At 36.1% G+C, this 12,500-nt stretch overlaps 1 protein-coding gene across 2 annotated transcripts in view; it reads right to left on the reverse strand.

Moving 5' to 3' along the window:
• Positions 1-9,390, reverse strand: part of LOC113811961 (golgin-45) — a 10,125-nt gene extending 735 nt beyond the window's left edge. The window contains exons 1-9 of one of the 2 annotated variants that reach the window (XM_027363811.2): positions 9,254-9,390; positions 7,452-7,500; positions 6,410-7,065; positions 5,876-6,031; positions 5,172-5,371; positions 4,597-4,725; positions 4,139-4,361; positions 3,604-3,633; positions 546-857 (exon numbers count right to left, since the gene is read on the reverse strand). In XM_027363811.2, coding sequence (XP_027219612.1) covers positions 693-857; positions 3,604-3,633; positions 4,139-4,361; positions 4,597-4,725; positions 5,172-5,371; positions 5,876-6,031; positions 6,410-7,065; positions 7,452-7,488 — 1,596 coding nt within the window. In that variant the 5' untranslated portion in view covers positions 7,489-7,500; positions 9,254-9,390 and the 3' untranslated portion in view covers positions 546-692. Of the gene's footprint in view, positions 858-3,603; positions 3,634-4,138; positions 4,362-4,596; positions 4,726-5,171; positions 5,372-5,875; positions 6,032-6,409; positions 7,066-7,451; positions 7,501-9,253 lie in introns of both variants that reach the window. The other variant, XM_027363812.2, reaches the window with a different exon arrangement.
• Between the last annotated feature and the right edge of the window lie 3,110 nt (positions 9,391-12,500).

Consider the following 12,500-nt stretch of genomic DNA (forward strand, 5'->3'; position numbering starts at 1 on the left):
GTGTATCTATTATCATTTACATCTGTGAACACCTATAACCAAAGGTGATCCTTGCAACCCAAAATTACAACAATGCAAGGAAAAGAATAACATATGGAATTCTCTCCCTCCCTTCTTCCTACCCATCCAAAAAACTCTGAATAAAAAATATTTCCTATTACAACCTTAAAATACACCGCATTATCATTTCCACTATATCTTAAGTATTAGCACAGTCATATATAAATCTGACATTATTTTCTTTATCATAAAACTGAAGAAGGAGAGACAGAGAGAGAGAATAAAAAAAAAATACATATAAAAATACAATCCATAATATCATTATCTTTCTCTCTCTCTCCTTCTTCACTTGACATAATTTCTCTGTTTTTCATCTTCTACATTATCACATAGAGTTAAAAGAGTAATCATTTACCCCCTCCCCCCCCAAAAAAAAAACTTTATAAACGGAAAAAGTTTACATTCTTTCTCTTTCGCCCTCGAGCCCCTAAGAACTAGAAGAAAGACACAGAATGAGGCATAAGAAGGAAAGAATGAAAGGAAGAAAAATCTTAAACTAAAAATAATAATATAATAATAATAATAATTATAATATAATCTCAACATAATTTTCTGTTCCCCAAACCCTATAAAAGAAAGAGGGAAATGAACTAAACTAAACTGAAACATGAGAGGAGAAACTAAGAAATGAATCAGACAACTTTTATCTCCCCATTGCAGTGGGCACAGCAGTTGACGGTGACATGTTCGTAACGTGTGTTGGGATGGAACCGGTGCATCATGGCGTTTCGTCCTGGGGAGACGGTGCTGCATCCTTCACATGACGCCCGTCCGTCTTTGTTCCTCCAGCCCAGGACCTGGTTGGGTGTGGGGTGAAGGGGAGAGACGAGGTTGTAAGGATTTAAGTAAGGGTTGTTGTGCAGGGGGAAGGAAGGGGGAAAAGAAAGATACAAACATATTGTTAGATTTACGGTATAATGTGATATGTGGTGTATTTGACATGAAGGAGTTATAAGGAAGATAGAGTAAAACAAAGAAGTAGAAATTTACAAATTTGCAAAAAAATACATTTCCAAAATCAAAGGAACTCACAGAAAAAAAAGAAAAAGGAGTGTAGCTTTTGCCAAAGATTCCTTTAAAAAGGACCAGACAATCAAACACCCGTAACCTTAATCCCACAGCATTCCTGTTTTAGATCGAAAAGCTTGCAAAACAAACAAGTCTCCCAGCTGCTCAGGAAGTGGTTGTGTTTAGCTGAAGGAAAGATATAAGATCTTGCATTCCATTCTTGGAGAAATGAAGACCACAGTCCGAAGCCAAGATAGTTTGCTAACTTTATTAAAGAGGAAGAAAAAAGTGAAGTACGAGATACCTACAATCTATGGCAACTAACACATCGGAAATTCCTTAACTGCTGAACATCACCCTTCATTTTCAAACTACTTGGATCAACAACAAAAGTTTGAAGAAGATGATCTAACATTGGGAAACTTATTTTCAACTTTTTTCTTCTTTAATGGGATGGAATAAGCATCACATCGTATCACTATAAAAGGCGTTGGAAATGGGAAAAGCCCTTTATTCCTTAGCTTTGGTTTGTTTTTTTATATATATGTACACCTGGGAAATCCTCAAGAATAACAAATGAGAGACATTACATGTTGAACTTTTTTCAACATCTACAACAGCTAGGTAGGTATGCAATATTTTCTAATATGATCACATAAAATTACCATCATAAATCTGACATTAATTTCACGGTCCCACAGAACAGTTGGTATACAGACTACAAGATGATTTTTGATCTATTGCATTTAACTGATGACCGTATGCTTAAAGAAATTGTGTAATGCAAATCAGTTCTTAACACAATTTTCGTATGTTAGAATCTTCATGATTGTAGGAAGTCTTAACGTAAATTTAGGACGATCAGCTTCACAAATGTTCTTATCCTTTTCCGTTACTTTGGTATACTGGTTGATTTTTAAAAGATTATTATTCCTTAGTAGAGGATTTTGTGCTTCAAAGAGTGTATTCCAAAATTTCTTTAAGCATATGACCCTAACATACAAATGAAGTAAATAGATATGACAATATATGATACATTTAATATAGATATAAATCACTGAGATAGTATTATTATATACATATTAAAACTTCTTTTTCCAAATATTTCTTCTATCTTCTATCTCAATATCAATCACTTGTAAGGGATTGAATGAGAAAGGCAGAAAAACAGAAAGAAGAGGAAAAAGAGATAAGAGTAGATAATGAAAACTAAACAAAGAGTTTCATGATGAAAAGAAGACAACACAGTATTACAGTGTAATCATCATGACAAAATATCCTTCTCCAAGTTTAGTATTTACATAGACCATTTCATGGATTGTTTATCTATGTGAAATGCTGCACTTCCTTCCATTACTGATTTATCTGTAAGAGAAAGCTTCAGAGTGAAAGCTAAAAATACAGCTTCTTACAAGCACAAGCATTCTCAGAGACTTTAAACGGGATTCAATTATACACAAAAGTATGAGATCTGTAATGGGAGGCACATGGCAAAAGGTAATCCAATGATTAATGTACCAGGATAGCAATAATCTCTTCAATTATTTCCAGAGGATTATAAACCTTGTTTTTCTCTCCATACACCCCTAAACCGACCTGTTTTTGATACCTCCTCTCCAAATCAATTCAATGGAAGCATTGGCTATACAAAATATACTTTTACTCAAGGCCCAGTATATTAAGTGCATTTCATTAACAGCTCTCTCAAGATATTAACCACGATGCACAAAAGCTGAGATAATATTTACGCATCTACAAAAGAAAAAAAAAGAAAAATATACAGCACATCCTCATCTCTATTCCTACAGCCTCTCAAAATATATTAGCAACAGCCACTATGATGCCCAACAGCTGCATTTCTCTTCTCTCCCATCTCTCTCTCACCCATATCCTCTCATCTTTATCTTCTCTCTCTTTCTTAGTCCTGGTGTACCTTTCTGTCTTGTGTATCTCCCTGTCTTGGTGTACCTCTAGCCTCAGTGTACCTCTCTTGATTAAGTGTACACCTCTCTGTCTTGGAGTACCTTTTTAACATGGTGTATCTTTTTAGCTCTGTGTATTTCTCTGTTTTGGTGTTCCTCTCTGTCTCCGTCTCTCTCTTGTGAGTCATTCTCTCTTAACTAGAGAAGGAAAGGGAGAGGTGGGAGGGGAGAAGGGAATGAGGAGTGAAGGGAAATTGGGGGAATGGGGGTGTATGTGCTTCTTCCCCCACGTAACATCATCTCATGACCAGCATCACTAAGCAAATTTAGACATTCCTCAAGCTGCTGCCATTGGATTATGTAATCGTTCCATTCCAGATCGTTACCGACACGGTCGTAACTATCGGTAATACCAATACACTTTTAAAAGAGAGAAGAAGCGCAAAGAAACATTCGCTTTTAGAGGCAGAAGCATCAACCATCGTAAAAAATAAGAGGGGTTCAAGTCAGCTACCCTCCCTCTATGGCACACTGTGAAAGCATCTCATCCTAATAGGGCAAACGGTATTTAAGATTCCTTGGGATAGGAAAATGAGAATTCCTTGCTACTCACAAACGGCTTCTTGATTTTCTTCCCACAAGCCTGAAATATTAAGAATGATATGGCTTAAAGAAAATGAAAGAGAAAATGAAAGAGAAAGTGACAAAAATAGAGGCCAGGAGATTTTTGGAATGAATGAGCAACCTTGTGGAACCACTCTTCTCTTTTTTTCTTCTTCAAATTAAGCAATGAAGTTTAGATAACTGTAAAAAAGAAGGATTAATATAAATACAAATATCCTGCACTATCATAGTCCAGAATTATGAACCCTGAGGAAATCCATAAAAAAAAGAACAACAGATAAACAGACCTGTGCAAATACAACAAATATAACACACATACACAGTCAGTCAGTCAAATACACAGACACACAGACACACACACACACACACACAATTTAATTAATTAAAAATAAAGCAAGCAAATAAATCAAAAATTAATAAGACATATATAAAAATATATAAAAGTAAAAATAAATAAGAATCTATTCAGTATCTAACATAAAAACAGACCTCCAAACCCTAACCAAATCATAGCCTGCTATTACCTGTCGTGCCATCTTCTCGCCAGGGGTCTGTGTCTCAAGGCCCTCCACTGAGAGCCCACAGCCCACAGCCCTCCCTAAGTCGCCCAGGAGCCGATCCCGGACCGTCTCTGCAAGCACGTCCCCATCCACAGCCAGTGTCACGAGGTCGGCTGAGGTGAGGGAAGCAACACCGCCCGATTGTGCTGCGAGGGGGTCGAATGCATCGCGCAGTTGTTTATTCATCCTGGGGAATGGGGAGAAGTGGGAGTCTTCAGCTGGGGTCTTCAATTGGAGTTAGGATTATCAGGATTAAATAGTCATTAACAGCTCATAATGCTATGTTTCCAAACTGGAAGGAATGAATATTGCAATGATAGTAATAACTATGGAAATAAGAATCAAACAAACAAAGAGAGAAACAAAAAAACACAATAAAAATATCATACAATATCAAAAATAGTCATCAAGCTAAAACTTGCCTGTACATGTTCAGGACATGTTGCCTCGCCATGTCGTGTTCGTCCATCATCACGTGAAGGGCTTCCTCCGCCTCGTCAATGTGTCGCATGAGAGCAGCCTTCCATCCTGCCAACTCGTCTACCAACATGCTACCAAGAAGAGAGACAGAAAGAAAGGGCTCTTGAGGCTCTATGATTACAACATTGTGATCTTGCTAGAGATCTTAGATAAATGAGTTCTGCACATAGTTATCTGAAAGTGGTGTCAGAATAGGCATCAAAAATAGTGAAATGAAGAAAGAGGGCAGTGAAAGACTATAAAAAGAAAAATGAGGAAAAGGATGAGGAGGAGGAGGATGGAGAGGAGGAAAAGAAGAAAACAGAGGAAGAAAAGGAAGAATATAGAGGTAAAAGAAGAGAAGGAAGTGGCAGAGGAGGAGGCAATTGCAAGAAAGAAGAGAAGGGCAAGGGCACCATGAAGAGGAATATGAAGAGGAAAGGGAAAAAGAAGAAATAGGAAAAAAAGAATTATTTCCACTTGACAATCAAAATAAAATCAAAACTTTGCACCTGGTTCACTCCCTTCTACACCTCACCTGCTCCCGAGGAACTTGGACCGCCAAACATCGCACTGAATCTCCATCCGTTCCTTTTCCTCATAATCACGGTCAACCCTCTCCGAGTACCGCCGGATCATGGTGGCCATACGCGCCTTGTCTTCAGTGAGGACCTGCACTTGGCCTTGTACGTCTTCTCCCACTGAAGCCACCAAGAGTTTCTTGAGTTCTGCATTGACCTGTAAGGAAGATTGGGGTTGAGTGGGTGAGAGGTTGTGTTAAATTGTCTGTTTTCTTTTGTTCTAAACACTGTTTTTGTTAGTACTATATTTGAGATGAAATAAGAAATCTAAGAAAATGGGTTGGTCTAATCAACATTGCTTTTCTTATATAATATATAGTCTAACAGGATATATTGTTTTTCTGTTTGTGGAGATGATAGGTTCTACTGTCAAAGGACTAAATGCTTTTTAATTTTTTCAAACCTGAATGCAGAGATGAAACATGTATCCCTAATAGAAATGATGAACTGTTTTAGAAGTAATTTGATGACAAAACTGACTGCATAACCACAATAATTCTACAGCAAAAACCTTAAAACATTTGTTACCAAAGCAAACAATATAACTGTTATACATTAACTGTAAGTCATTATTATTTTCTATCATTACCAGGGATCAACGTTTATCATATACAATTAACATTTTTTCTCTGATAGAGACTGGGGGGGGGGGGGTCTGTACCTGAGACTGAATCTTCAACTGATTCTCCAAATTGGTCTTGTCTTTCTTCATCTGGCTCAGTTGCTCCTCCATGCTCTTCTTTTCCTCGATAAGCACCTTGGTCTGTTCCTCCCACGACGCTCTCTCGCGCTCAAAGTCCTTGACCATGATGTTTAGCTGCAAAGCATGAGAGTGATTTCATGATTTGAAATTTCTCTTTCTTCTCTTATATAAGTATATTCTCTGTGTATGGAATGGAAGAGGAAGAGGAAAAGGAATAAAGGAATGAAAAGGGAAAGGAAAGGAAGTGAAATCACATCAATTTAGAATTATCATTATCATCTTTTTCCTCTATGTAGCAAGCTCAATATAAAAAGCAAATAAACTTAGATCTTATTCCCAACCCAGTGTTGAAGGACTTTAATTCTGTGACATAAGAGGTGTACAGAAATGAAGAACAGTTAACAAGACTATGAGCAAAAATATTATCCAGATTCATGAAAAATGTCTCAAGAAAAAAAAAAAAAAAAAAAAAAAAAAAAAAAAATTGCTGACCTTCTCTGTGGTCTTCTGTTCATCAGCTACTGGCTCTGTTTTAGAGGCACTGTCCTTCTCCTCTGATACCGCTGGAACAGACTTCCCTGCTGCTTCTTGCTGCACCACTTTTGTCTTCTTTTTGGTGAAAATTGGCTTCACGCAGCCTTTGTAGGGCTCATATGGCACAAACTTTGGTTCCTTGCGTTTCTGAGTGTAGAGGCTTGTAGACCCCTCTCTGGCAGCAGCACAAAGTGCTGCAGCAACTCCGCCACTTGGAGAGCTTGGGAGAACTGGAATCATGCGTTTGGTTTGCATGTCCTTTGGGGGCGTGTTAAGGAGGTGGGTGTCTGGAGTGGACATCACAGACACCTTCGTCAGCTTGTGGGCGATGTCAGCCACTTCGGGCAAGTACTTCTCCGATCCCAGCCTCCTGGGCCCTCCACCCTCTTTCTTACCCCCTAGACTCAACTTTGGTTCTGATTTAGTTTTCCGGTCTAAGGGCTTTCCCTCTGTTTTAGCCTTCTCCTCGACAGTGTGTAGGGTGGGTTTCTGTTTAGCTGTCTCGCCACTGACAGAATTTCCCGTTTCACATACAAGAGACGAGGGGGCTTCCACCTGTTCCTGGCCATCTCCTTGGGACCTCTTCCCGGCAGCTACTCTGTGGAGGGTCACACCTGGAGGAGGGAGAATGGACTTTGTTTAGAAGCGAGTCATTTTTACCAAGCTTTGTTGAAACTGGGATAGAAAAACAATGAGACATAAAAAGAAAATAAGAGAGGGAGACAGAGAGAGAAAGAGAGATGGAGAGAGAGAGAGAGAGAGAGAGAGAGAGAGAGAGAGAGAGAGAGAGAGAGAGAGAGAGAGAGAGAGAGAGAGAGAGAGAGAGAGAGAGAGAGAGAGAGAGAAAATGTAGGAGTGAAAGTTTATATGAGAATGAGTGAGAGAAAGTGAGTGAATAAATGAAAAAAAAACAATGCCTTAGACATAATAAAATAATACAGGTATCAAAAAAGAAAGAAGAGCTAAACTCTATTTTAAAAAACATGACAAGCCACATTACCTTGTACTGGATATCTAATAGCACCTGAAGGCTTCATTGTTACTACAGTCTGTAAAAAATAAAATAGAATAAAATGAATGAACAGGTATGAAAATAAACAGAATGAAATGTAAATGTTAATCTCCAATCTCATTTGGCAGTGAATCTGTGGCATAATCTTTCCATATGTACATACATTTTATATATATATATATATATATATATATATATATATATATATATATATATATATATATATATATATATATATATATATATATATATATAGGTAGATATATAAATATATAGGTATATATAAGTATGTAAATAGGTATATATATGTGTATATGTATATATATATATATAAATGTATATATATCTATATATAATATATATATATATATATATATATATATATATATATATATATATATATATATAAATATATATACATATATAATATATATATATGAATATATATATATATAAACATATATAATATACATACACAAACATATATATATATATATATATATATATATATATATATATATATATATATATATATATATATATATATATATAAACATACAGAGCTATATCTTATTCATCCTTGTAGCTATATCCTATATCTTTTTTCAGTTCAGTAAGTATTTTTCTAGCATATATTTATTCATCATTAATGACACTAGCATTACAATAAAGATAATTTTTACTTGAACATTGCCATTATTTCTGTTATCAATATTGTAATCATTACTATTGTTTAGAATATTGTTTACTATTATCTTACAGTCATATCATCATCATTACCATTAGTACCATCAAACATAATCACATTAAAATCATATAATTTTTCATAATACAGAGTTGGCCTGAGTCTAAGTGCAAGTCTGAGGGTATGTCCATAGGCACACAGGTCACTAAGTTACAGGATGAAGCCATATGCTAGCTATTTCCTTTCCCGCCTCTTAATGGTAATACCCCAGGGGAAGAGGGTCCTGCTTTTGATATAGGGTTCGGGAGGTATGTATGTCCTTCAACTTCCCACACTATGAATGTTTAGTGGCTAATATGGAAATCGATGGAACTGCACACCTAAATTACAGTGTATCCAAAAAGCATTTAAAGATCATTGAAAAATACACATAATATTTTGCAAATCACACAAATTACAACGTAGAATAAATCAGTATTAACTTTATACCCGAATGCTTTGAAAGAATATTAATGCAAGTATACTTCTTGCCAAGGCTATCAAAATATACAGTATATGATAACAAATAAAACAAAAATACATTAAAATGCCATGCATTCAAGAGTTTTACAGCAAAGTATATTACACATTTGTCACATATGGCATACTCTACTTAGTATTAGTACTTCATGCAACAGCATATGTACAATAGAAATTGCAAAACATTTCATTATGGTTACTTTTCACACAAATAAAACAAGAAAAGACTCTCGCGACGTAAAACCTTGATAATGATAAAGGTACAAATACGTATGCATCTTCAAGGTCAGTAAACACTAGTAAAAACTTCAAAAGTTCCACGTAGTTTAAACTAGGAAAATGTTCTTAGGCTGAACTTGCTGGAAATCAAGACCTGAGAAAAGCAACGACACGTCATTCCTTAAAAACATTTACAAGAATAACATGAGAATATATAAGTTATTCCCATAGTTTGGCACAATTTCCTAAAAAAATAAGTTTAGCTTTTCTCAACTCATCTCCTTAAGAAATAAATCAACAATCACTAATGAAACACACATTACGAAGTTATGATCCTTACTTGCTATTTACGGTAGATTTCACTTACTTTTAAGAGTAATTATGCTAGATTTATCACAGTTAGAGGAAGAGGAAGGGAAGTTTCACTTTCTTTCTCGACGGTCTGTTTACCTTCAGCTTGTGTTCGAAGACTCATAACCAGAGAAAATATTCATTTACTCTCATATTTCTTGTTTTACCTCGCAAGCTGATAGTAAAATTAGGTATTATAACTATAATTGAGTATTAGGTAAATCATATTTGACCATAGGGAATATAAAGGTTAACAAGAATGAAAAAAAAAACGATATTAATCCTTCCATAATACACGCTTTCGAACGCAATGATGTAGTAGATAAGGATCTTGAATATAAAATGACTTTTTACGAACAAAATGTATAACATAAATGTAATTACTAATTTACACTTCAAAAAAAGACAAATAAACACCATGACATGAAAAAAGCTAACATACCTAACATGTCTATGCTTATCTCTGGAAAATATAACGAGTGGTTTGTCACTACTATCTTTTAAGCTATAAACATACGGAATGTGTTCTTTGAGTGGATAATTGGTCTTCTTGCTTTCAATTGCTCTAGTTAAAAAAAAAGAAAAAGATGTCGCGTCCCCTAAATAGCAGTATTCTTAAAATAGTTGACAAATATATGCGATGAATGTGTGTGTGTGTGTGTGTGTGTGTGTGTGTGTGTGTGTGTATACACACACACACACACACACACACACACACACACACACACACACACACACACACACACACAAACACACACACACACACACACACACACACACACACACACACACACACACACACACACACACACACACATATATATATATATATATATATATATATATATATATATATATATATATATATATATATATACATATACGTATGTGTGCATGTTTCTCCTTCTCTCTCTCTCTCTCTCTCTCTCTCTCTCTCTCTCTCTCTCTCTCTCTCTCTCTCTCTCTCTTTCCTGCCGCCCTCTCTCGTTCTCATGCATTTATTAAAAAATAACGAATCCAAGTAAATGTTTTCAAGCATGTGTGGTTTCAAGTGCGCAATTTACGGCCTAATTACGAGCCACAAATTGCCCTTATGCAATTGCAAGCAATTGGATGACGTCACTATCAACACTTTAAATGTCGTAAAGATAAATATCTTTATTTCAAGGACGTGTCTTGTTCTTTTCTAGAGTAAGTTTGTTCTTTCGTAAATGGTTAACAATTCTATAAATAGTAACTAGACCTACTGGTGCCACTATACTTATCGTTACTATTTTTATTTTTTGTTTGGCTTTATTGTTATTTGTACTAGTGCTAGTACTATTACTGCTATTTTAGCGGAAGATATATGTCTGTTTCTTCGACTGACTAAACTAACAAAAAATTTGCACCTCTTTCTCTCTTTCTCTCTTTCTCTCTCTCTCTCTCTCTCTCTCTCTCTCTCTCTCTCTCTCTCTCTCTCTCTCTCTCTCTCTCTCTCTCTCTCTCTCTCTCTCTCTCTCTCTGTTACAATAATTTAATCAAATTTTGTACAGATCTCTCTCTCTCTCATTTTATCTATCTATCAATCTATGATAATTGTGATTCACCTCGTCATATTCCTGGTTTTTCTATTAGTAATACATTTTTTTTCTCACACTGTCCTCTGACAACTATTTGTCAACACATTCACGTCACTGTTGGAAGAGATAAAAAAGTTTCCCTTAGTACAGTTAACGTTTTCTGTATACAGAGAGAACATACGTTTTCTTTGAAAAATCTGGTATGGTAAACTTCGTTATAAGTGTCTCATTATATCTATCCAAATGGCAGACGGGTTATATAACATCGTAGAGGAAATTGTATTTTGATTCTATAGGATGATATATATAATGGTATTCTTTTAAGGTATTGAACATCGATATTATGCACAGGAGCCTCAATTGGGGAGGAGGAGGAGGAGGGGAGGGGTGGAGGAGTAATTGCCCCCCCCTAAGGCTCCACCACATCTTTCTTTTACTAAATTATACCTAGATAGATCCGGTTAATGCTGAAATGAAGCCGCTTTTTATGCATCTCTACAATTTACTTTCCCCCCTCCCTCTCTCTCTCTCTCATACACACACACACGCAGACACACAGACATATATATATGTATGTATTTACATATATATGCACACACACACATATACATACATACATACATACACACACACACACACACACACACACACACACACACACACACATATATATATATATATATATATATATATATATATATATATATATATATATATATATATATATATATATTTATATTTATATATGTGTGTGTGTGTGTGTGTGTGTGTGTGTGTGTGTGTGTGTGTGTGTGTGTGTGTGTGTGTGTGTGTGTGTGTGTGTGTGTGTGTGTGTGTGCATACATACATACACACACACATACATACATATAGACATATGTACGTATGGCAAGCCTTTCTGTAAGTTCTTGCAAGCACCGGCGCCTGCGAGCGGGCAATCCAAGGCCTGATAATACCACAAACTGCTCTAGCGTGCAATTACAAGCCGGTGAATGGCACCATTATCGCTTTTTTACATGTCATAAGATAGAGAGGTTAAATCACTTCCCTTTTGAGAATAAGGTTGTTCGTTTCTGTTGCGATTCTTAACTTCGTTTTGGTCGAACGGATTCCAGTGCATTTCCGAGCCGGTGGGTCATCAGTGGAGGGAGGGGGGGGGGGGGGGGTAGTCGCGGAGCCTTTGGGAAGAAAAATTGTAAGCTAATTTGACAAGCGTTACTAAGGTTTAAAATGAAGAATATGCCATGAATTCCCGCCTTCAAGGTATATTGGCTTACAGACAGGTAAACTGACCTTGTGGAGATTGCTGGAATACTTCTTTTTTCTTTCTCTTAGCCTATATTATTCTATGATGTGACAGTGTCGTGTGAATCAGCTCTTGATCAATTTGTTAACCACGATTCACCGAAAGACGCTGGCTGTAAACAACATGATCGCGTGGAGACTCGTCAGTTAACTTAAATACTCTGCTATATGTGGGAAACGGTCTCATAAGATCCTCATTTGGTAACAAAACATTTGTAGAGTCAGGAACAAAGGGTGGACGGTGGCTGACTGAAACAGCGCTAACATAACACTGCCACGCAAAGGCTTTTATTTCTAAGAGTATTCATACATGGAAATAGATATGGAAAATAAGTACGTTTTTCTCTGATGGTATAAAACTACATTAAACATATAATATTCCTCTAATTCACATTC

Source organism: Penaeus vannamei, chromosome 41 (genome assembly GCF_042767895.1).
Source record: "Penaeus vannamei isolate JL-2024 chromosome 41, ASM4276789v1, whole genome shotgun sequence".
Taxonomy (NCBI): Eukaryota; Metazoa; Arthropoda; class Malacostraca; order Decapoda; family Penaeidae; genus Penaeus; species Penaeus vannamei.